Here is a 26,826-nt window from a genome sequence, read left to right on the forward strand (position 1 = left end):
ATACTAAAAGTTTTTAATTGTTTATTAAAATTAAGATTTGGCTGGACTTCCTGTATCCTGTCAACCCTAGGAGAAAGGAACATGGCCTACAAGAGATTATTTTTGTTTCTTGTGGTGGGGTGGGGAGTGCAAGGGGGTTATTAGAGAAAGGGAGATAATTCAGGAAAGATTTTCTAGAAAAGATGGGAAGTAAGTTGAGCTGCAAAGGACGCAAGCCAAAATGTGAGGAGATGGAGTTCAGGTAGACGACATCTCAGGGGAAAAGACAGTGGCAGGTTCAGGACTGGCTGGAATCTGGTTTGGCCAGTGTGAGAATGTGTGAGCTGGGTGGTGAGACACCCAGCTAGATGGCTGAGTCGGGTTGGGTGACTCCTCCCGTGTCAGAGTCTCACTCCTCTGACCACCCCTGCCCCCTTCACCTAGGCCAAAGTTTGTGAACAGGCAGGATGGAGCCTGGATGAAAGTTTCATCCTTACCCAACTCAGCAAGGTTGGGCATTAGTCTATAAATAATGAAGAAGAAACACCAGGAGCATTTTGCAAGGATCATGAATTTCTCAACCATTTTCATTTTTTTCAATCACTGGTGTCAAAACACCATTTCTAGTGAAGGCGAGGAAATAATGAATACTAATGATGACTTATCAAAACAAAAGGGATGGTGTGAGAAATACTAACAATACTAACAATGTTAAAGGAACTTGTAATGTTAGGTTTTTCCAATTTTTTAGTATAATATCTATTTAGCATTTTATAGTAAATATGGTAATAGGCTCTATGGCAAATATATAATGAAACAGACAAAAATAGCTTATTTATGATGTAGGAAAGAGGTGGAAATACTTATATAATCTTATTGAGCACTCACTATGCTCCAGGTAACAACATATGTAATTTCCCTTAATCTTGATGATAATACTATAACACTATTGTATATATATATATAAGTATATACAATAATACTATAACAATTATTATGCACATCTTGCTGAGGTTCATAATGTTTATTTGCTCATCTATGATCACTCAACTAGCAATTATTTTGGAATTCATTCTGATTTGACTCCAACTTCTATATTTTTTCCATTATACCACACTTATAGATATAGACCCATGTATAAATAGCAATTACGGAGCACTTATGGCATATACACTGTGTGAGCAGAAAGGAAAGAACATTTCTGTCTTGTAGACATCAAGGATTATTTTGCAGGGGAAGTGATGCCTGAATAGTGATTGACAAAATTATTTCACCTTCTAATAAGTTTAATAACAGGCAATGCATGAAGAATACTCACAAGTAAAAGAAGTATTAATAATTTTAAAAACAGATATTGCAGTTCATTCTAAAAAGCTCTCTCTAGGTTTCTGTAATCTTTTATTAAGTGCTCCACATTGATGACACACAATTAAATTCTCATACTTTCTCCCTTTTTCTATTAAACACCCACTAATATAATTAGTCATAATCATTAAAAGGTCATTATTTATAATCTTCAGCTACTCATATGATTATAGTTTGTTACCACTTTTGTTAGAAACACTACACCTTCCCATAGAAATATGTTTTAAATGTCTTTACAATTCTATAACCTACAGGAATAGTTATATAGTTGGGTCGAGCAACTTCCTCCCACATAATTATTTCAATTATATAAAATGTTACTTACTTAATTGGAATGGTATTATAGTTGTAAAATATTCAATTCTGTAATTACATAAGATTAAAATAAGTAAAAAGAAAAGTCTGAAGTTTTAGCAACCTATTTCCTAGAGAAAGGCTGAAGAGTTCTATTCTTATATTAAAAAAATACAACTGTAATAATAAAATGTGAGTACAAAATATTTTCAATGCTTTTCTATCTCAAAAGACATTAATTAAATTTTAATTTAAAACATCAAAGAGTAGTAGCCTTGAATAAACTCTTGTGAGATGGGCAAATATTGCTGTCCTCTTTTAACTTACATCTGGCTTCCACATCTTCTCTCCAGGAAGTCCTTTAGACAGATAACTCATTTTGTTTAAACTATTTGTATGTTGCCTTAGAAACTTTACAGGTGTGTGTGTGTGTGTGTGTGTGTGTGTGTGTGTGTGTGTGTGTATAGAAGAAGCTATCCAAAAATGCCCAGAGCACTGCTCTTTACTTAGTAAGCTTAGACAACCATGTTTGACTTACTGATTTTCTAACAATGACTGTTCAGGAACCACAAGAAGATAATTCTGGCCTTGGCTAGACAGTTTGCAAGGGAGGTAACTTGTTTGAATTTCAGATGTGTTCCTCAGAGAGTCATATAAGTTTGAAGCTTATACTTATTAAAGGATAAATTTTCAATGAGGATAAAATCATGACTTTCATTCAATATAAAATGTACATGTATCAAATATTTAACTCAGGAATTAAAGAGAGACCAATAGCTTCTGCAACCAGTGCAAAAGAGAAGCACCCATTTATAGTCAGGTAAAGAATGTGAATTTATAAATAGATGCAAAATTGGTAAAACTGGTCAATATCCACAGGAACACAATTTGCATTTTTATGGACAGGCATTACTTACACTACAATTAATTTTCTCTAAGTTAACTTCTGTATCTAAAAGGTTGTGAAATAGCCTAGTTAGAGGCAAACAAAGGCCTAGATAACCCAGATGTATGAGTTGGACAGGACACTTAGTAAAGTTCAAAATCTTTCACATTTTTTTCTCATATTTTTTCTTTAAAAGGTGCTTTTGGTGCATCTTACATCTTTGTATTTATAAATAATTCAAGATTCAGAAATTAGCTAGTGAATACAGTTAATTATTGGGGGGTCAAAGATTCACATACAGGAATTTGGCACTGAAATTCATTTTGGATAATAACATGAAAATTAAGGATTCTTTTGAGGGTCTGGTATCAACTAATTATACTTTCAAATACAAACTGAAATATCATTCTATTTTCTGTACATGGTCCATGAGATACAACACAAGCATTCTGAATGATTTGGATCAGTCATCCATTTACTGCAGGCACTCTGTCACTCTCAGATCCACCTCTATAATAATAACGAGTAAGAACAATAAAAGTAAAAACTATGACAGACAAGTCTTACCGATACATGTGCCAGACACTGTTTTATCTGTAGTTTTTTACCTATAATTTTTAAAATTTAATTTTTATAACATCACATACAGTGGGTATAATTATACCTGTTTTATGGAACAACAATTCATGCCTTCCTTACTCTGTCTCTCTTTTTAATAAAGAAGAAAAAGTTTTAAGCAAACATATTTCTTTCACTGAATGATCTGAGTTACAGTATTTCAAAACCAGTATGGTTCAATGAAACAAACAGCAATCCTTTTTTGGCTCTGGTTTCTTCAACAACTTGGCTTCTTTCCCCTCAGTTTTAAGCTATGGATAGCATTATATAATTGCTATGTTTAATCTATGTGCAATACTTTGAGAAATCTCTCAAGGTATAAAAACCTCAATTATTCCTCTTTTTATGAGTGGAGAGACCTAGAAAGGACATGAGTGCTTTACTTTAACAGACAGATTTAGAGTCTGGAACTGTGGACCTCTAGCCATCCAGAGAGAAAACATCTGAAAGAGTAATGCAGTGAAATTACAAAACAAACATCGTTTGGGGAACTGAGATACTATCTAGACTACCCACGTGGGAAAGCTAATTTATGTTCACACTTATCCTCTTCTTTGCACTCCTCTCTCTTCTTTTTTCCTCTTGGTCTCTTTTCTCTTTATTGGCTTTGTATGATTCAAGAGTCATTTAGTACCTGACTACACACAAAACACAAATATGCTGAGTTTGCCTTTCTTTTTTGCATACACTAGGGAATTAATTTTAGTGTATGTTGCATTTATTTAACAGATGACTCTTCTTGTCATCTTAAACTCTATCTTGTTCTGCATTTTAATTTCCCTGCTTTGCATTGTGGCAAAAGGAAAACAAAAAGCAGTCATGATACAAAGGGCACCCTCTAAATAAAGATGGCTTCCCCCAGGCCTGACTGGGCTTTCTCCACCCCACTGATGGAAAATGTTAGAATAAGGAAGCAGCATGAGTCATTACTATTGCCACACCCTCAGGAAAACCCCTGCTCCATCTTCCTCTTGCCCTCTCTCTGGCCAAGGTCCTGGGTCACAGGAGGTAAGTTTTCAGAACATATATTCAGGAGTTTCCTGTAGAACTGCAGCATCAGTTTGCTTACAAACAGAAAGAAGGACAGACATAAAAAATCTTTGGCTGAAGAACAGAAGAATGAGTTTGATCTAAACGTTTATTTATAAACTGGTTGTTTGGAAGTGGGAATGCAGTTTCTGTTTCTTACATATCCTCTAAGATTGTTAGGAGGACTCCTGGGTTAGCCCACCAAGCATATCCTACTGCCAAGTGGCTGAAGTACGTGTAGTATTATTTCTGTGGGGAAGATACATTCAGTGTTCCAGTTTGGTTAACAGGGACAGGTTCAACAAAATAAAAAGGCAACCTATAGAATAGGAGAAAATATTTGCAAACCATATATCTGATAAGGGATTCATATAAAAATATACAAGGAATTCATACAACTCAATAGCCGAAAAAAAAAAAAAAAAAAATAGGCAGAGGAACCGAATAGACATTTTTCCAAAGAGTGTCATGAAAAGACGCTCAACATCACTAATCATCAGGGAAATACAACTCAAAACCACCATGAGGTATCACTTCACACAAGTTAGAGTGGCTATTATCAAAAGACACAAGATATTAGCAAGGATGTGGAGAAAAGGGAATCCCTCTGCACTGTTAGGGGGAATGTAAATTGGTGCAGTTACTATGCGAAATAGTATGGAGGTTCCTCAAAAAATTAAAAATAGAACTATCATATGATCCATCTATCCCACTTCTGGGCATATAGCCAAAGGAAATGAAATCAGGATCTTGAAGAGATATATGCACTTCCACGCTCGTTGCAGCATTATTCATAATAGCCAAGATATGGAAACAAGTGTTTGTCTACAGATAAATGAATAAAGAAGCTGTAATATATAGTATTATTTATCCAGAGAAGGGAGGAAATCTTGCCATTTGTGACCACATGGATGGACCTTGAAATATGTGTGATCTCACTTATATGTGGAATCTAAAAATAAAAAATCAAACTCATAGAAACAGAGAGTAGAATGGTTGTCAGGGGCAGAGGGTGGGGAATGGGGAGATTTTGGTCAAAGGGTACAAACTTTCAGTTATAAAATAAATAAGTTTTGGGGAATCTAATGTACAATACGGTGATTATAGTTAACAGTATCATATTATATGCTTGTAAGTCGTTAAGAGAGTATATCTAAGTGTTCTCATCACCAAAAAGAAATGAAAATTATATGAGGTGATGGAGGTGTTAACTAAGCCTACTGTGGTGATCATTTCACAGTACATAGTTGTATCAAATCATGACACTGTACACCCTGAATTTAAACAATCCTATATGTTAATTATATCTCAATAAACCTGGAAAAAATAAGGTGTACAATTCAGTGATTTTCAGTATATTCACAGAGTCGTGCAACTATCACCACTATTCAATTACAAAATGTTTTTACTACCCCCAAAAGAAACCTTGTACTCATTAGCTGTCACTCCCCTTTTTTCAACCCTTGGCAACCACTAATCTACTTCCTGTTTCCATGGATTTGCTCATTCTGGACATTTCATATAAAAGGAATCATATAATATGTGGCCTTTTGAATCTGTTTTTTTCACTTAGAAAAATATTGTTTCATCCATGTTGTCACATGTATCAGTACTTCATGCTGAATAATATTCCATTACATGGATATACCACATTTTATCTATTCAACAGTTGATGGACATTTGAGTTGTTTCCACTTTTAGCTATTATGAAAATGCTGTTATGGATATTAATTTATAAATTTTGGGGGGAACCTATGTTTTCAGTTCTCTTGGGTAGGAGTAGGAATTGGTATATACCTAGGAATTGCTGGGTCAACTTTATGTTTAACTTTTTGAGGAACTACCAAACTGCTTTCCAATGTGGCCGCATCATTTTACATTCCCTCCAGCAATGTCTGACAGTTTCAACTTTTCCACATCCTTCTCAATAGTTCTTACTGGTCTTTTTGATTACAGCCATCTAGTGGGTATGAAGTGGTACCGAATTGTGATTTTGATTTGCATTTTCCTAATGACTAATAGTGAGTATCTTTTCATGAGTATCATTTACAAGGAGGAAATTCTTCCTCCTTTTTTCTTTGGGTTCTTTTTATTGTTGAGTTGTAAGAGTTTTGTTTTGTTTTTATTCTAGATATAAGCCCTTTATCAGATATATAATATGATTTACAAATATTTTCTGTAATTCTGTGGGCTGTCTTTTCACTTCCTTTACTGTAAAGTAAAACCACAAAAAGGTTTTACTTTTTATGAAATTGAATTAATCTATTTTTTCTTTTGTTGCTTGTGCTTTTAGTGTCATATCTAAAAAACCACTGCCTAACCCAATGTCATGGTCAAGTTTATGTTAATTTTTATATATGGTGTTTAGGTAGGGGTTCAATTTTATTCTTTTGCATCCAGTTGTTTCAGCATCATTTGTTGAAAGGATTATTGTTTATCAATTGAATTGTCTTGCTGAAAACCAATTGACCATCAATGTAAGTGTTTATTTCTGAACTCAGTTTTGTTCCATTAATCTATATGTCTACCCTTACACGAGCACCACATTGTCTAAATTACTGTAATGTTGTAGTAAGTTTTGAAACTGGGAAGTCTAAATCTTACAACTTTCTTCATCTTTTTCAAGATTGCTTTGTGTATTTCAGTTTCCATGAATTTCCATGTAAATTTTAGAATCAGCTTGTCAATTTCTGCAAAAAAGAGAAGATGGGATTTTGATAGGGATTGAGTAGAATTTATAGATCAATTAGTGGAATATTGCCATCCTAAGGATAGAGTCTTCTGATCCATGAATATGGGATATCTTTGCATTTATTTAGATATTAATTTCTTTCAATGATGTTTTATAGATTTTCAGTACAAGTTTTATGCCTTAAAAAAACTTATTCCTAAATACTTTATATTTTATACTCTTTTAAATGGAATTGTCTTCTTAATTGTATTTTTGAATTATTATACTTTCGTTTAATTCTTTAGACATGGTTTCCTTTAGTTCACTAGATGAACTAAAAAATTCATCTTAAAGTCTTTGGTTAGTAAGTCCAAATCTGGACTTTGTCAGGGAGAATTGACTGATTATTTATTTATTTTTTTGGATGGGCTATGCATTTGTATTTCTTTGTGTATCTCATTTTTGTTGTTGTTGAAATCTGGACATTTAAAATAATGTATTGCTGTGACTCTGACAATCAGACACTGTCTTGTCCCCAGGATTTGTTGTTGTTGCTGTTTTTGTTTTTGTTGTTATTGTTGCTGTTTGTTTATTCATTTGTTTGTGACTTTCCTGGACTAATTCTATTAAGTCTGTGTTCTTTGTCATGTGTGGCCATTGAAGTCTCAGCTAATGATTAGAAGAGATTCTCATAAATGCTTTGAACCAGTAACTCTCCCAGCTTTTGTTGATTGGCTATATGTGTGTTGGGGTATATCTTCAATGATCCTGCAGGCAGTTTACAACTCTACCTTAGCCTTTACTTTCTGTTTGTGCAGAGCATCAAGGCAAGCTAACAATGAGAGTTTAGAACTTTCTTTGGTCTTTCCTGTGCAAACACATAGCCCTATGATGGTCTTCTAGATTCCTAAGAATATGCATGAGCTTTTAAAAGTCCTGCATGGACCTCTCATTCCCCAGTTGTTCTTTTTAAGTGTTTTGGTTAACTCTGCCCAGTAACATCATCCCAGGCAGCTGCAATATTAAACAATTGTCACTGATTTTTTTTTTTCCAGCAAATTCCCTAGAGATGGGGCTGTTGGCACAGAGCATGTTCTGAGTCAGGTCAAATAAAGATAAGCCCTGAGAATGGGGATTTTCAGTGAGCTGCAGCACTGGTCAAATCTTAACAACTACAGGGCTTTTGGGAAGTTCTAAATCCATTCTACCCTCTCCAGTGGTTACTAGACTGCTAGTTTGCACAACTACCATAGTTGTGATGTCTTTTGTTTTCAAGGCTACCATGGAGATGGGGAGAGGAAGATGGGATTAGGTCAAGTTAAAATGCCACAAAGCAGCTAGCTGTTCTTACCAAAATTCAACGATTTTTCTTGATAAACACTCCTTGGAACTTTGCAATCCTTTAGTTAATTTCCAGACTTCCGGAAAAAGTTGATTTGGACAATTTTTGCCACTGCCTTTATTGCTTCTATGAAGGAGCTGATTTTTGAAGATCCTTAATCTGTCATGCAAGAAGACTCCCCCTTTTTAGGATGTTAAAAGATAATTTAAAAAAAAAAATAAAATTGTGATACACAAATCATACAAACGTGAAATGAGCACATGTCAGTGATTTTACTTAACTCATTACTTAATGTGAGACCCAGTAAGGTGTTACAAAATCAAGAGAGAATTAAAAGAAACACACACACACACACACACACACATACATATACACACAGGCAACTGAGAATGCTGAAATAGTTTTACAAATAGAGGCATATCTGGTTAATAACACAATGATCAATTTTATTTCACAAGGCCCAGTTCACTTGCATTTTTACAGACAAGAATCATTTGCCTTATTATCAGTTTTCTACAACTTTTAGAGTCATAAAATAGCTGAAAGACATTAAAAGGCAGACAGACTAGAAAGGTAGATGAACAGGACACCCAGTAATTTTTTGTCCACATCAAAGTCTTTCACAGTTTTTCCTGATACAGGAATGGAGAGGAGGAGAGTGTAGAGGGGAGCTGTATGACATTCTGAGAAACTGGACATGACTGAAGCAGCGGAGATCTGGGTATACTGCAGGGATGGCACACATGACTTGTGGTCAAGGGAATGGTTTCTGGCCCCAGCTTGGGTGCTAAGTTCTTCTGTGTTCCTCAGACTCTGCATCTGTGAGGTAGAGGGGATGGCCCCGGTGATCACTAAGGCTCCTTCCATTCCAGCAGTCTTCTTCAAAGTGTGGGTCTTGGACCAGCAGAGCAGCGTCACCTGAGATCTTGTTATAAATTCAAATTCTCAGGCCCTATCACAGTCCTGCTGAATCAGAAACTCTAGGGTGGGCTGCAGTAATCTGTGTTTAACAAGTTTTCCAGGTGATTCTGATGCAGTTAAATGTTGAGAATCATCACATTCTAGTTCCATATGAGATGAGACTTTGATATCAGGGAGCCTCATTAGCTGTCATGAGAGTATATTTGCTACTTCCTCCTGAAGTTTGAAAGCATAAAATTCTACATACGCATAAAAGATAAAGCCAGTTTGGTTGAAGCCCTTTTCATTTTTTATGTTAAAAGGAAGAAGTTCATTATTCGCTTACTCAGAATTCACTGAAGGAAGTGGCCCATCAGCACCCTGTGTCCACTTGTTGTAGGCAAACCCTCGATCTACCATTTATTTCAACATGACCAGTCCAAGTAAACATCAGAGAAGTATTTCTTGAAGCTTTGGGTTTCACATATTTTATATAGTTAGAAGCTTCTTACCCAGTCATCATAGTGGGCAGGGGTGAGATCAGACTTCCCAAATCTCATGCTGCAAAGCATTTGCTCTTAGTCTTCACTTGCAAAGGCAATGATTACAAGGCACTATGCAGCACAATTGGAAAACTTCTGTTTAAACCATATGCCTGGGTTGGGCACTTCATGTCTTACTTTTCATGAGTCGGTCCATTTCTGTTTGGTACACAGAAGACTGGTCTGTTCTGTTTGCTACTATCATTTCTTAACAGGTTATAGCTATGTTGTACCGTATGAAATGGTAACATCCTAATTCTGTAACATGTCTTCTGTACATTCTCAGCATCATGCTCTTTCCAGTGTTTTCTACAGAAGTCGCTCTCTGCTCAACCTCATCTGATTGATTGCAAAGATTGCCCTGACTGGCCCAAAGGTGATCATTATTTCTAACCTGATGCTTTGGTCATCTTTGAAAACTCTCTTATCAGCGACTTTCATGTAAGTATAGGTCACCACTTGCACTGAGCAAAGTAGCATCTATGAACTTAAGAACCAATGAGACCTCCGAACTTGTATTCAAAACCTCATTATTCACAGCATAGGGAAGCTACTCCAGGAAGTATTAATAGCTTTACTATGAAGAAAGCATTATGTGTGATCAATTCTCTTTCTTGAAGATTCATAGTGTACATCTGTGTTAAAGGCTCTGAAAGGCTTGTAGTAAAGGAATTTATCTAACTGTGTTTAACTCAACATTTTTCAAGCTTCTTTGAGTGTGGAGCATTTTTATTGCCGGCATAGCTAATCACATTCAGTTTGGGAAAGGCAATGTAGAAGATTTGAGGTGATGTATAAGAGCAGATACTCACAGAATCCTGTTTCATTCATTTAGAATCAAATGAAGTAAAACATATGAAAGCCGATCTTAGACAACAAAGCATCAATATAAATGTGAGTTATTTAGTGATTGTGGTAGTTGAATCTATCACAATTTTGTTACTCAAAATGTGGTCTATGGAAGCAAAGCATTGGATTACCTGGGAGTCTGTTAGAAATGCAGAATCTCAGGCTCTAATCCAGACTTATTTTATTAAAAGCTACATTTTGGAAAGATGTGATTCCGGTGCACTCTAAAGTCTGAAATCACTGATGACAGCATTTTGCATTATTACTCTTCCTGACAGAAGTTAGCTCATTCCTGTCACCTCCTTCTCTCCCTGCCTACTCCATCTAGAATTCATTGCAATGCTTCCCTTCCTGGAAATTCAAAACCTTGACCGTTCATTTCAATCCAAATCTTTGATACTCTTTCCTTCCTCTGGATTCTAATATCATTGGTAGTTTATTTTATATAAACCCATGCTGGGTCTGGGATAACACTAAGAGGACTGCAGTAAACTTTAGAAATTAATAAACGTTTTGCAAATTGTTGAATATTGCCCGTTAGTTTTCCAAACTCAGTCTCTCTGTCTTTCTTTAACTGTAAGAAATGCGGGTCGGGGGGGTGTATGAATGATCCCTTTCCATTTAAAAAAGGTTCCTAAGAGTTAAAAAAAAATTCTGCATATGTGAAAAATAACATTCTTCATCACAATAATTTATTTTCAGAAGTCTGGCGCCAGAACTGTGCAGTGGTAGCCGCAGTAAACATCACACAAGTACGTATGTAGAATTCTCTATCCAGGTTGTTTCCCTGTGGGCTTCAGTGCTCCAGGAGAACATGGAGGTGTTACTCTGTGTTGGCGGCCATATTGCTTATAAAGAAGCTATGTCTTTTCAGTCTCCCTATAATCTGTTGACAGTTTAAAAAAAATCATAATGAGACTTTATAGGTTAAACACAGATTTTCCCACTCTAGACAGATTAAATAACATATTCTGGCTAAATAGTAGATAAAATTTCTGAGATTTGAACATGTCTTCCCTAGACAACGAATGTTGTTTTTGATGACCCAACCTTCCAAGTCTTTCCAGAGGAAGTAATTAGAGAAAAATTTAGACTCTGACAAAGATTTCTTCAGCTTGTTCTTTGGTGGAGAAGAAGAGCTGTATAATGAACTTTAAAATAGTCAAAACTCATAATTTTTCTTGTTCCAAGCAAATAAAAAGTCTCTAGTTTTATCAGACTCTAAGATGACAGAATTCCAAAAATGTTCCTGAAAGTTCTCTTTTCTGTAATATTCGCATGAATATCTATCCACATCAGCAAATAATGTAGCCTTAATACATTAAAATATGTATCATGCAAAAGGGAATTGAAAATTACAAATATGGGAAAAGAATGTAATACAAAGAAGTGCATTGTATGCTTAGTAGAGAAGCCATGAAAACGTCTGAGAAAAAGCTGAATGCATGAGGTTATTAATTCAACATTTTAAATCTCCCAGTGCTGAATTTTTATGGTTTGTAAGCAATCTGAAAGGCATTCAGGCTTCTAGGAAAAAGTTTTGCAACTTTGGATTTCTACATGTCTTTTGGCCTTAGTAAGGCTGTTTAAAAATAGAGTTATCAAGGGAACTTGGCCTGTCTCTAAAATAAGAAATAATATTCTGTTCTTACAAGCTTCTGATATCATGTACCTTCATACTTTATAAAATCTCAATTCACTGAAGATTAAGATATTAAGAATCTAGTCAGGCAGAGGAGAAAGGAGTGTTTTCTCAGTGTCAAAAATGATTGGCTCTGAAACTCTAAAATAGCATTGTCCAATAGAACCTTCTGTAATGATGAAAATGTTCCATATCTACACAGTCCAATGTGGTAGCCACTAGCCACATGTGGCTTGTGAACACTTGAAACATGACTTGTGCGACCGAAAGATTATTTAAATTTTAAAAATTTATTTCTTTAAATTGAAATATAATTGACATGTAACGCTGTGTTAGTTTTAGGTGTATAACATAATGATGTGAGATATATATATAAATGATTACCACAATAAATCGAGTTAGCATCCATCACTGCATAGTTACAATTTTTTTTTTTTTACAATAGGAACTTCAAGATCTACTCTCTTAGTAACTTTGAGATGTGCACAATACAGTATTGTTAACTATAGTCACCATGCCATACCTTACATCCCCAGGACTTATTTATCTTAAAACTAAAAGTTTGTACCTTTCGACCACCTTCACCCATTTTGCCTACCCCTCCCACATTCTGCCTCTGGTAGCTGCAAGTCTGTTCTCTGTATGTATGAGTTTTTTTTTTTTTTTTAAGATTCCACATATAAAATTTTTTTTAAGATCCTACAGTCATATAGTATTTGCCTTCCTCTGTCTTATTTCACTTAGCGTAATGCCCTCAAGGTCCATCCGTGTTGTGGTAAATGGCAGGATTTCCTCCTTTTTTATTGCTGAATAATATTTTATTGTGTATATTATATCTATATGTATATACATCTATCTATCTATCTATTTATCTCACATCTTCCTTTCCCATTTATTTACTGATCCATGTCTTGGCTATTATGAACAACACTGCAATTGAACACAAGGGTGCAGATATCTTTTTGAGACTGTTATTTCATTTCCTTTGGATAAATACCCAGAAGTGGAATTGCTAGGTCATATGGTAGTTGAATTTTATTTAATTTTTTAAACTTTAGTTAATTCAAATTTAAATAGCTACATGTAATATGTTGAACAATGCAGCCCTAGGAATATTTTCTTTCCTTTGTTAAATTAAAATTTACAGCAACATTTTAAGTTTTTAATGCTATTCTCTAGTTGATGTATTGATATGTAGGAAAAAAGCCCTTTTGTACCTCAGATGAGAACAAATTTCATAATACTTGTAGAACCATTGTTTAGAGTTATATTCTTGGAAATAGTAACATAAGTGGTCCATTAGATGATGCTATACAAATGATAGGAGTGCTTGACATAAAGTCCAAGACACCCTCACACCGGTAGTCTCTGGGGAAGGCTTTACTGGTGTCCAGAAAAAGGACGGAGGAAAATCTGAGTACATTGAAAATCACATGAGCCTGGTGCTGGGAAATCACTGCTGCTACCGTAACTCTTCCATCTTCTGCTTCTCTTTATACTACTTTTGAACGACTTTACCAAGACCTTTTGTATATTTTATCCTTTTCTGGCTGGCATTTAAAATTTGAAATTAGACTAATTAAGAGACTCCGTTTTCAGATGTGTACACTGCTTACTGGCCACCCAGTAAAGACCTCAGAAAATGAACTAGCAGCAGTGGTTGGCTCCCTGCGAGTTCTTTCCTTGCTTTAAATGGAACGCTAATGGTGTTTAAACATCATCTTCCTTGGGCCTTTCCTTCCGGATTGGTTTATACACCATGTAAGGGGACCAGTCCCATTGCTTGATAATTGTGCTTTGGATATAGAACCCGTTTTGAATGGGCTGGACTTTTCAGGAGGCAAAGTAGAAAATAATCTTCTTTCAACCCCCCTCCCCCTTCCCCCCCAACCTTAGCTCAGGTCTGTTGGGCCTGGAGGTCTGCATGTGGGGCAGGGCTGTGTGGTCTGCTTCTTTACTCCCTCCACCTCCACTTTCGCTGACTACCGGCTGTTCCTCATGCCTCCAGAGTAGGATGCAGGAGGGTGGGGAGTGCCAGAGGATAGGCAAAGCTTAGCTTGCTGCCACTGCTGCAGTTTGGTGTCTTGGGCCCTCTGGGGACAGAGGCCCAAATGCACACTCAACACTTTCTCTCCTGCAGTGGTTTGTGAGAATGCCCAAAGGGCCCTCGCGCGCTGCCTCGTTCTCTGGCTTTGAGTTCAAGACCTTCCGGTTACGAAGTAAACCCCGTGTCTGGATGACTGCTTATGAGCTGTGCTTAGCTACCTCCTCTGATGGAGCTCCTCCCACAGCCTCTTCTACAAAGGTTTCTTCGCTCTGTCAAGCAGTCTCCCTTCATAGGGTCCACTCAAGACTTCTCAAGATGGTTACCTTCCAGAATGACCATTTAACCCATAGAACACTCCTCACCTGGCTCCAGATGGAGTCTGCAGGTGTGGGCCCTCTCTTCACTTTGCTTAGGAGGGAGCCCTAGCCCAGCCTCTCATTAGATGTTGACAGGTGAGAGTCAGGCACCTGTATCCCTCCCCACAAATCCAGGAAACTCTAGTTCATTTTTCCCTGAGAAACTCCACTCAGGACCCATGCCATTGCGGGGTCCAGGAGTTTCTCCAACTTAGTTGGCATCAGCTGTCGGGGGGTGGGGTTCAGTGGGGAGAGAGTAGTGGTGGTGAGATGTCATAATCCCTCCTGCAAGACACCCCTGTCTCTATAACTGGTTCTTTTGTGTGCTATGGACTAAATGTGTCTTCCCCAAATTCATCTTGTTGAAGCTCTAATCCTCATTGTGATGGTATTAGGAGGTGGGGCCCTTGGAAGGTGATTAAGTCATTAAGGTGGGGTCCTTTGATGGGATTAATGCCTGAAAAAAAAGAGACACAAATGAGTTTGGTTCCCGTCTCTTTGTCTACCACATAACTAGGAGGAGAGCTCTCACCAGGAACTGAATTGCCTGGCACCTTAATCTAGGACTTCCAAGCCTCCAGAACTGTGAGAAATAAATATGTGCTATTTAAGCCACCCAGTCTACAGTATTTTTGTTATAGCAGCCAGAACTGACTAAGACAGCTTGAGAAAGAGAGAAAAACACTCTTCCCACTCTCCCGTGGGGAGGTAGGACAAACATGCAAAGACATCCTTATTAATCTCCTTACACCTCCTGTAGAGAAGCTGGAAGAATGTGGGGTAGATGAGTTTTGAGTCACTTCTCGGTGACTCATGCACAGATAATTTAACACTTCTCTTTAGGACTTGAGAAATGACACACTGTGATAACCCTCACGAAATGGAGAGAATTAAAGGGCATTTGGTGGAAGCAATCCCAAAATGATGGGGTACATGATTTATAAAGAGCAAGAACTATAAATGCATAAAAAAACTTTTCCTAACCCTTAGCGTATGATGTTCAAAATGGAAAAATACTAATATTCATCTCTTGTTAACCCTGAATCACCTCCAAATAGTCCATGTTGTACACTAATAAGTGGAAATACCTTCACTAGGCTTAGGATATATTTACCTGCCTTCCTTCCCTCTGTAACCTCTACCCCTGCCAAACACAGAGACACAGAAGCACAAACACACAGACACGTATTCACAGACACTCCATATGGAAAAACAAGCCCTCAGTCTTTATGCTTCCTATTTGTACTCTGGTCCTTTTCTATAATGTATAATCCATTTACATCTTCCAATGCAGTATCTCAAGCTACAGATCTTTCTAGCCTCCTAAACCCTGGCAGGATTTGTGTGTCTTTTGTCTTAGGTTTTCCTTTTCATTTGCTAATCAGAAAAAAAAAAAAATTCCCGCTAGTGTTTTTGGTGAAAGAAAAGACATTTGTGTGTGATACCTCTTGGGTACCAAATGTACACACCTGAACAGTAAACGGCCTTTGGAAATTTACTGTGTTAATCCACAGGAGTGCCTCTAATGACCAGAATTTAAGGCACTATGGTGGCTGGTGGAAGAGATACTTTTGGTGCTTAGGACCTGCTTTGTTCTCTCCAATTCATACCATGTAGACAAGTTTACAAAGAATTTCTTCTAGAGGTTTTGTGCCACCTATTGAATTGGTTTTGGGGGCTTGGGCAAAAATGAGGTAGAAGAAGTTTTATTTCGTACTCTGTTACAACAGTGGATGTTGTCCAGACTTTTGCACATTAAAAAAATATGCTGTTTATACTTTTTGCAAGTAGAATTATTTATCAATAAGTTCTAAGTGGCTTTTAAAAATAAAACTAGAGTTTTGTGGAGACAAGAGCTTCTTTTTACACAAGTTTAATATTAAAGCTTTTCATTCTTTCTTTCCTCTTCATTAGTCTTTAAGTAGTCATTATGATGTCAGCTATGCAAACTATGAAATGTACAAGACCCCTCCCACCCACTTCCAGCCTGAGGTATCTATTATCTCAGTAAAGATTGTTACAGCAGAAATGCAAAGAGACAAATTTTGGCTTTTGATGGTCACAATAGGCTCTTGTGCCATCTGTTTCCTTTTTTTTTTTTTTTTTTTGTTTCAAACTAGTTTATTTAGGGGTTCCATTTTCACTCCTCAATAGATTTTATGTATTTCTCATATGCTTCTTCACTCATTAGTTCATCTAGTTCTGAAGGGTTACTGAGTGTCATCTTGATCAGCCAACCATCTTCATAACAAGATTTGTTGACAAGTCCTGGATTTTCTGCTAGAGCTTCATTAATTTCAGTTACTTCTCCTGATAGAGGAGAATAGAGTTCACTAGCCGCTTTCACACTTTCCAAAGCACCAAATTCCTCTTGTTTGTTCAATTTTGTCCCAACTTCAGGCAGACTACAGTAAACAACATCTCCCAAAGCTTCCTGTGCAAAATTGCTGATTCCCACTGTTCCAACACCGTTTTCTGTTGTTACCCATTCATGTTTGTCTGTGAATTTACGACCGGACAGCAGAGCGGGGCCGGTGCGCAGCGCCCGGACGGCGCCCGCCCGCAGTCTCCAGGGCCGCGGCGGGCAGGGCGCGTTGGGCTCAGAGATGGCGCGCAGGCTGCAGATCGCGGCCCGCACGCTGCGCGCCACTCGCAGCGCCATGTTCGCAGGGGTGCCCATCTGTTTCCTTTTAGCCCGTTCACTGGCTAACTTCTACTCATCCTTTGTCATTTGGCTGAGGTCTGATGTCTCCAGAGTTCCTTCTCTAGTTTCTGGTAAGTTCTCCTCCTTTTTTGCCTTCATAATATCAGCACATATTTCTATCTCAGTACTTAGCACACAATTTGAAATAACTCATGTTTCTCAGCCTTTAGAGTTTTCCTGGCTGGAACCTTCTCTTTTTCATCCTTGTACCCCTCTCCCTGCAGTGTCTATTTATTTCACTGCCTATTACAGAATAGGTGCTCAATAAATGTTTATTGGGGAGAGGAAAATAGGTAGGATCGGGATGTATTCCTAATCACATATTGCAATCAACAAATCTACGACTCACCAGGAGCTGGTAAACTCTTTGGTAAAGGGCCAGGTAGTAAATATTTTATGCTTTGCAAGCCATCCAGTCTCTTTCACAACTACTGGACTCTGCGATTGTAACAGGAAAGTAGTTACAGACGATACATAAATGATTGGACATGGTTGTGTTCCAATGTAACTTTATTTACAAAAACAGGTGGCACACAGATTTGGCCTTAGGGATCTCAAGTTTGCCAGCTCCTGCACTAAACTAAGAGTGGTTTACTGACTTGACTTAATTCCACACCAAGAGTTTGTTTATGGCTGTTCTTCCCCAGAACTCAAAGTATGTTTACAGATTTAAATGATAGTATATTCTGGTGGAATATTAATTTTCTCAATAGTTTGCTAGTGGTCTAGCAGATTTGATGTTCAATCAAAGATGTGTAATTTACAACCAAGAGGTAGCTTCCCCTCGAAGAGAGAGCAGTTTAAGTCCCACTAACTCTAATGTGCTTGTGAGTAGGAGGATACAATGAATATCAGCTGTTCAAAAAAATAGTACATTCTTAAGAACAATTTGTTCCCCTAGGGTCTCCCAGGTCATTAAGAGATTGGACGCTTTAATGGACAAGAATTATGTACTTAATAAAATTTTAACACTGGCTCTGTTTATCAAAGGAAATTCTCATTATTCACAGATTTATATTTCTCTGAGTCCTCCTGTTCTCCCACCATTTCCTGACATTAATGACATCTTTTGTTAGGTTGGCCTCCTCTCAGGGCTCCATTTGGTCCAAACTGGATCTTTGCTTACGTGTCTCTTCCCACCAGGTCAAGATGCAAAGGTGACAGGAGGACAGACTCCCAAGATCTCTCAGGTCCCATCCAGTCCTCAGACTTACAAGCTTCTTTCTCCTTTCCAAATGCCTCTTTTCCATCCCAGCCCAGCTCTGGTCTTGGCACATTTCCTAAGTTTAAATTAGCGGTTCCTTTTCTGATCTCCAATTTCCTCTGTAGGCTGCAACACAAATGAAGAGGTTATTTTGAATATTAACCTGATATTTCCCTTTCCCTCTGTCTTACCTTCACTTCAACCCAGGGGCACTCCCAGACTCTAATCAAACACCCACGTAAGCAGTTTCAGATGCTTGCTTGTAAACACCATATAAGTCTGAGACTCAGACCATGAGGAGAACATAGCAAAAGGGTGATTGGTACATGAGAGGAAGGTCTGGAGGCCGCAGAATCATCAGAGTGGAACCAGGGAGTAGAAGGAAGGACCAGGACGTGGAGGGTGTCAATACCACACTCTTCTTGAGATCAACTCGCCCTCAGTAATCTGTTGTCTCTGGACAACCCACCATCCAAAAGTTCTGGATTTGTCCGCTGAACAGAGGTGGAGTACTTTCAGGGGAGGGGAATTTTTTTTTTCTGCGCTACTCTCCTGGGTTTTCTGGCTGGAGCTCTGTAAATTGGACAAACAAAAGACAGATTAACAAGAGAACAGCAAACAGATTTATTTGCATGTGTTTCACACTTACACATGGGAATACTCAGAGATGAGTAACTCAAAAGGTTGGCAGAATTTGGGCTTATATAGCACCTTAGCGAAGGAACATTAACTGCATTTTTAGAAACATGACAAGACAAAGGAGAAGGACTTTGAGCTTCTAGGGCAGTAAATTGTAGGAAGGCAAATATATGGGGAACTAATGGTAGATAAAGGCTAATTAGTAAAGTTTGTTATGTGGATCCCCCTGGTGCCTTCTCCAGGCTGATAAGAACCTAACTTATCTCTGGTGATTAATTTTTTCCTTCCTGGTAGAGAAGGGAGAGGGGATACCTTTGTAAATTTATGTCCTGCTTTTAGGCAAATAGGAGGATTACAGAGAACTTTTCTTATATCCGCTTCTTCTCAACTGCCTTCAGCTCAAAATAATCCTTATGCCAGAAGTGGCATATTTTGGGGTGGCATATTCTGCCACCCTATAGTCACCTTGTCAGAGCAGGAAGAGTGAAAGAAAAACATGGTGTTCTGGTCTAGGTTCACAACTGACCACAACAGTTGTGAATTTCTCTGTGAGCTGGAACTACTGTGGACCCATTACCATGATAACACACACTTGTTTTTAATTACTTTTCAGTTAATAAATTTCTTCATCTCAAAAATGGGTAGAATAAGACCAACCTTGCAGAGTTATTGTGGGGATAACATAAGAGAATGTGTGTAATGCTTGTAAAATGTTTATGGTTTACCAAAATAAAGAATTATAACCATATGATCCAGCAATCCCACTCCTGGGTATATATCCAGAAAATACAAAAACTCTAATTTGAAAATGTATATGCACCCCAATGTTCAGAGCAACATTATTTGCAATAGCCAAGACATGGAAGCAACCTAAATGTCCATCAACAGATGAATGGGTGAAGAAAATGTAGTATATATATATATATATATATATATATATATATATATATATATATATACAATGGATTATTACTTAACCATAAAAAGAATGAAATAATGCCACTTACAACAACCAGGATAGACCTAGGGATTATCATTCTAGTCAGACAGAGAAAGACAAATATTATATTATATCACTTATATGTGGAATCTAGAAAAAAAATGATACAAATGAACTTATTTACAAAACAGAGAGACTCACAGATATAGAAAACAAACTTATGGTTACCAAAGGGGAAAGCGGGGGGAGGGGGAGGGGGAGGGATAAATTAGGAGGTTGGGATTAACATACGCACACTACTATATATAAAATAGATAATCAACAAGGACCTACTGTATAACATAGGAAACTATACTCAATATTTTGATAAGGGAAAAGAATTGGAAAAAAAATATATGCATAACTGAATCACTATGCTGTATACCTGAAACTAACAAGATATTGTAAATTAACTATAATTAAAAATATAAAAAAGTGAAAAAAAAAGAATTATTGTTACATTAGAAGCTCCCTGAAGGTAAAGCTTTATTCTTCACGTACACAGCATGATGACTCATATGACACAATATCACCACTATATGAAGTTCATTGGAAGTCTTCCTGAAACTACATCATATTGATGAGCCTTTGCAGTTACAAAATTCCTTCTACCTTGAATGTTCTTATTCTTCTTTCAAGGTTCAACTCAAACGTCTTCTGTAATGCCTTTGTCTACAGCCCTCTGCCCCAGCCTCCAGAGTGTTCTGTTCGTACCTCTCTTATATACATCACAGTGTGTAATGATTATTTATGTTCATGTCTCATTCTCTTGTTAGTTTGTGAGAACTTGGAGGAGAGAAACACAGAGCTCATGTTTTATTTCTCTCTGTACCCCCAATATCTGGAAAGTTTGAAAGCATAAGTGCTCCACGTGCGTTAAAGCTGGGAGCAGTCCTGCAGCTTCTGGGGCTCTGCTGGTGCTTGCAGAGCAATCCAAGTTTGGAACTCTGGTTAGTGTATATGAATGTTCCTTGGGCCTGTAAATTCAGTTTGGAACTAAAGATATATGGTCTACTGTAAAAAAATCCTCTGCGTAGTCTCCATTTTTTCATTCTTATCTCCCTTCAAGCATTCTCCAATTACTGCTGAGAACATTCTAAAAGAAATCTATTCATTACTTTCTTGATTAAAACTTTTCGAAGTCTTCCCTTTGCTAAGGGGTAAAGTTAAACTTTTTAGGATGTCATCCAAGACCCTGCATAACTTGATCCTGTCCACCTCTCAGGGGTTATCTCTTGATGCATCTTCTCCATTTTCCCCCATCTGCTCCCCCACCAGTACACACAATCACCCCACATCTCTCCACTCCCCACCCACCTACCCACTTTAGAGGTGCTGAGTTCCAAGTAATTATCTAAAGGGACCATGCTGCATTAACCTCTGCTTTTCGTCTTTTTGCATCATTATCCTGTTCTCTCATTGTTTCTATCCCTTCTTTTATCTCCTTGGTTATTTAAAACATATTTATTTTAAAGTCTTGCTCAGATCTATCATATCTAGTCTTTGTAATGTGAATTTTCCATTTGTTACGTTTACTGACTCTGTCTTGTGATGATGGATTGATTCCTAGTGTGTCTCTGTGTGATATTTTATTTTTAATTAATTAATTAATTAATTAATTTGTTTTTGGCTGCGTTGGGTTTTTGTTGCTGCACGCAGGCTTTCTCTAGTTGTAGCGAGCAGGGCTGCTCTTCCTTGCAGTACACAGGCTTCTCACTGCAGTGGCTTCTCTTGTTGTGGAGCATGGGCTCTAGGTGCACGGGCTTTGGTAGTTGTGGCACGCAGGCTCAGTAGTTGTGGCTTGAGGGCTCTAGAGCGCAGACGCAGTAGTTGTGGTGCACAGGCTTCGTTGCTCTGTGGCATGTGGGATCTTCCTGGACCAGGGCTTGAACCTGTGTCCCCTGCATTGGTAGGCAGATTCTTAACCACTGCGCCACCAGGGAAGTCCCTGTATGATATGTTTTATTTTTATTTTATTTTGAGATCATCTTCATTAGGGGTTAGTTTTTCCCCCATGGGAGTAGTGCTTTAGGCAGTGGAAGTACCAATTTGACTAGTTTTCTAGTGGTTTCTTGGGTCCTACACCAGCTTTATGCTAATGTCTTAGCTTGGGATTTTGATACCATGGGGAAAATATAAATTGGACCCTCACATACATGTGTAGCTTGGGTTTGGGGTTTTCAAATTTTTCCCCACTCTGACTTTCAGGCAGATGGCAAACGTACTTGCTGCTTCTCTAGGCTTGTGGGTAGAGTGTTTCTAGTTACCTTTTCATAGATGGCCTTGGCTAAGTGCAGAGATCTCAGTTCAGCTCTCCACCTCACATGGGCTGTATCCTTTTCTTTTTCTTGCCTGGACATTAAAACGCAGCCTCCATTCCTCAGGAGGGCTGACAACCCCTTGGGAGGCTGCTAAGTCAGCTTGATTGACTTCTTTGCATTTGATTTCCCTCTCATGTCTTGAACTTACAGGTTTGTTCCCTTTTCCTTCTTTCAAGCTGGGCTATGTTTTTTTTTTTTAAGGCTACTGTATTGAGCATGTAGAAGAACCTGTTCTCAAACTGACCCAGACCCCAGGGAAACTTTGCTCATCTTTCAGTACTCAGCTCAAAGGACCCTTCTTCAATGGAGTTTTCCTAACGCTTCTCCAGGGTGGAATTCTTCTTTCCCTCACTCATACCTCCACTGTGCACTGTTCATTCTTCTATCATAAGACCTGTGACATTGATGTGCTTAGTAGCATACATGCCTTGCTCTTGTTCCCTGAAGATTATATTTTATTTGCCTTTGTGCCCTCAGGGTCCTACACTCTACAGGGTTCATGATAGATGTTCGATACACGCCAGATGAATAAATGAGTGAACACATAAAGTGAGTGAATAGATGAAGAATAATAGAATTTAATAATTCACCTCTCTTTGCCTTTATGCCAGGTTACCATAGTAGGCTACATCTATAAAGACATTAAGCAAATTAAATTTAAACAAAGTATTTTATCCTGGTGAGAAGTGAAAAGTGAGATGTGCAATAAAAATATAGCAACCATCACAGGTAATGCTCACCATGCACCAGGCACATTAAATTAACACATTTAATTTTTACAACAGTCTTTTGAAGTGGATACTTTTACAGACAAGGAAACTGAGTCACCAAAAGATTAACTTGACCAAGCTCATAAATAACTTGACCAAGCTCATAAATGGCAGAGCTTGGATTTGAGCTCAAGAAGTTTGGCTCAGAAGCCATGCTTGTAACCATAGTATTAGACAGATTGTCAGTACTAGTGAGGGAGACTTATTAAAGTTTTTGGACCCATGATTTTTTTTTTGAAAGTGATTATTTGTAAGTCCAGAGTAAGTGGTTGTTTTCTAATGACTGTTCAGGATCTTAAAACCCTGACATGTGGGAAGTTTACAAACTCATCCAGTAAATCATTTCTATATTTAACTGATGGATCTAAACATCCTTCCAGAATTGAATCTAGATCTCAGATGTTGCTGTTTAAATACCTGTGTTCCTTTTTATTTCCTTCTTTATTCATAATTGAAAAAAAAAAAAAGAACAAATACAGCAACTTCTCCTTGTCTTCCTGGAACAAAAATTTGTTGAGGCTTCATTAGAAATTATTTAGTAGTTCATCCTTTTTCTTTGGAATCCAGAAAGCACCTACCAATATTTTGGATATATTAATACAAATTCACCATAGCCCTTACTCACTCCTCTCCTCATCACTGACTAAGATGTAAAAATCAAGACATCCTGCAGCAAAGCAACGGGCTTCATTGGCCCAGCCATTCTGACTCTCATATTGCCTTTGGGTGGTTACCACAATGCTACTCTTGTGGATGCAGACACCGGTGATTCTTACATTGCTAATACAATCTCATATCTAAACTCCTTTAATGGAATTTTGTGGAGAAGTGATAAACTCCTCTGAGTCAGAGCATGGGTGAAAGAATATCAAACCAAAAGACTCATTGACTCTAAGCAAAATGGGCAAACATTTTTAGAGTGGCAGAAGTTTCTTACTTAGGATTATTAAGGAATATGCTAAAGAAAGATAAGCAACTTGAACGGTTACTAAATATACCAGGCATGCATGGGGCTGAGATAGGTGGGGTTATGTGCAGCTGAACAAACACAATGACTATTTCTGTAGGGACCCTGAGTGTTTGGCACTTTGGGTTTGATGATGTACCTTACTATTTAAGGAGTGCAGGAGAATTATCCTATCTGAAGTCCGGAATAGATTTTTCTCTTCAAGAGTCAATTGTTTTTAAGTATTTGAATGATCTTTGAGTAAATATATCTATCATAAAAATTTACAATTCACAATATACATTGCCACCAAGACGACAAAGCCTAAGAACCATGATGAGATCAGAAGAAAATAGATATAATTGGGACAGTATGGGGAACTTCATTTTTCTTCTACGATAAACTGGTTCTATCATAGTGAGGGCGATTTTCAGAAAATGGATGGTTATTGAGATGAGATTACTTGTGAGGGATTATGGGGATTAATCAGGTTAAAAAGCTTTTCTTTTTTTCTTTTTAGGCCTGAACCATTATATTTGGATTAATGTTCAAATACATGGTAGAAGTTATTAAAATCATTAACATTTAAATAGTTAGCATTTAATTAATGATTGGCAACCTTGCTCAAGTTGCTCTAGCCATGCATGGAATTGTAGTAAGATTTTTCAAGCATTAAAAAAAGAAATTATCCTGAAAGACAGTATCTGGTAAAGGGTTCAGGCAGTTTGAGTTCATGTTTGAACAAGTATCAGGCAAAAGATTTATCGTTTTGGAAATTAATCTCCCTTGTAAAAGATATCTGAGTTGTTTATGAGTTACTGGCACTTTCTTATGAAGCTCCAGTTGCTGTTTTTCTCAGAGAACTGGGAAGTCCCTTTTGATTTTAGTTGTGTTCTATGAACAGGACTCTACCTTCAGAGAATGGGCTCTTTTTTTTTTTTCCTAACTAAAGGACAAAAACTAGAGCAGAAATGGTGACTGGACACAATGGTCTTGATGAAAGGATTTTCTCCCCTCAGTGGTCTTCACGCCCTAAATTCCATTTGTTATAATTCTTTAGTTTAGGAATTGGATACCTGTCAAAATGACTTGAAGAGAAAAACACATTCTTTGACTTTGGAGGGATATATTTTTAGGGTCAGATGATATGAGAGGGGATCACAGAGTATCAGGATATTTGACCTGAGATGACCAATGAGCCTAAGCTGAAAAAACAAAAACAGTGGCTTATTTTAAAGTATAGCTAACGCTTTACAGAAAAACAGTATGGAGCTCAGAGAAAAAGCAGGGATGGTTCTGATGGGTCAAATCTGGAGAATGTTAGACCCACATGGCAGATCGTAATTGTAACACAATTGCTTATTTTATACTCTGAAGTTTTTCAGTTGCAAGTGAAATTGATGGGTAAAAATATTTTTCAATGACCATTTTAAAGAAATGTAATCATACTCATTTTTGGGGATGTGGTTATAAAAAAAGTTAAACAGCAACAGTGAAGGAATACATTAATCCTGTGACATAGAAAAGAATCTATGAGTAATTTTCTTAAATAAGAAATTTTTTCAACATTATTTGAATTGAACTGATAGATAAAATCAAACTTAGGTGAAATGGAGGAAATAAATGAATTTTAGACTGATTTCTTAATCTCCAAAGATATTATTTTCTGTGAAAAGTCCTCTTTAAAGGAAATTATATAAAATTAAAAAATGGATTTTATGTGTTTAAAAAAACAATATATTTCAATTTTAGATGATAGTTTTTAAACACTCACTATGAAGATGGGGATTTTATTGTACCACATTTCTTTTCCCTTCCCTCTGTTATAACGTTAGGAAACTACAACCACATCTGGCTTGCTGCTTGTTTTTGTAAATAAAGTTTTATTGTAACTTGCTCAACTGTTATGCTCATTTTTTTATTGTATTGTCTAGCCTCGCTTTTGGGTTACAGCAGTGAAACTGAGTAGTCTTGATGGGGACAAATGTCCCTGTTTTTGTAAGTAAAGTGTTAGTGTAACAGCCAAACCCATTTGTTTATGTATGATCCATTCCTGCTTTTGAGCTACAGCAGTGAAATTCAATAGTCTTGACAGAGACCATATGGCCCACAAAGCCTAAAATATTTACTATCTGGCCCTTTTCAGGAAGTTTGTTGACCCCTGTTATATTGTTACTTTTTATATTATCAAGATTTATAATACTTATAATCTGCTTTGTAACCGTAATTCCTGTATTTTTTGGTATTATTACATTTAAATGGATACAGTGCTCATCACTAGCCCTCTTTACCATGACTTCTTCAATTTTGAGTCCTTTATTTTGATTCTTTTCTGAATTTCATCAAGGAGTTTCTTCAGTAAAGTTTTATAAGATCTGAATTTCCTTTTTTTATATTAAAAAATGTATGCCTGCTAAAAATTACTTTAAAACACCTTGGGTGGTTATTATATTCTTTCCTAAAGAACTGTGTAGGTCAATGTTATCTGATAGACATATAATGCTAACCACATATGTAATTTAAATTTTTCTAGTAGTCACATTGAAAATAATGTGTAGTCCCAGCTTACCCTTCCATTCTCTAAGTTGGCATCTTTATTCCTGTCCTGCCCCTAGGTTCATAAGAACTATTTTTTTTTTTTTTAGATTCCATGTATATGTGTTAACATACGGTATTTGTTTTTCTCTTTCTGACTTATTTCACTCTGTATGACAGACTCTAGGTCCATCCACCTCACTACAAA

General features: G+C 37.2%; 2 protein-coding genes across 3 annotated transcripts in view; one reads left to right on the plus strand and one right to left on the minus strand.

Moving 5' to 3' along the window:
* MAP3K7CL (MAP3K7 C-terminal like) overlaps positions 1 to 26,826 on the plus strand; it is a 96,251-nt gene that overhangs the window by 50,667 nt on the left and 18,758 nt on the right. The window lies entirely within an intron of this gene.
* Positions 16,620 to 17,190, minus strand: LOC132365527 (glycine cleavage system H protein, mitochondrial). Its single transcript, XM_059922238.1, has one exon. It carries the CDS (start codon positions 17,180 to 17,182, stop codon positions 16,661 to 16,663), a length of 522 nt encoding a protein of 173 aa, XP_059778221.1. The 5' UTR covers positions 17,183 to 17,190; the 3' UTR covers positions 16,620 to 16,660.

The sequence above is a fragment of the Balaenoptera ricei genome, chromosome 4 (genome assembly GCF_028023285.1).
Source record: "Balaenoptera ricei isolate mBalRic1 chromosome 4, mBalRic1.hap2, whole genome shotgun sequence".
Lineage (NCBI taxonomy): Eukaryota > Metazoa > Chordata > Mammalia > Artiodactyla > Balaenopteridae > Balaenoptera > Balaenoptera ricei.

Excerpts from the sequence above, each read along its gene's own strand:
- LOC132365527 (XM_059922238.1), bottom strand. The coding sequence starts at position 17,182 with ATGGCGCTGCGAGTGGCGCGCAGCGTGCGGGCCGCGATCTGCAGCCTG.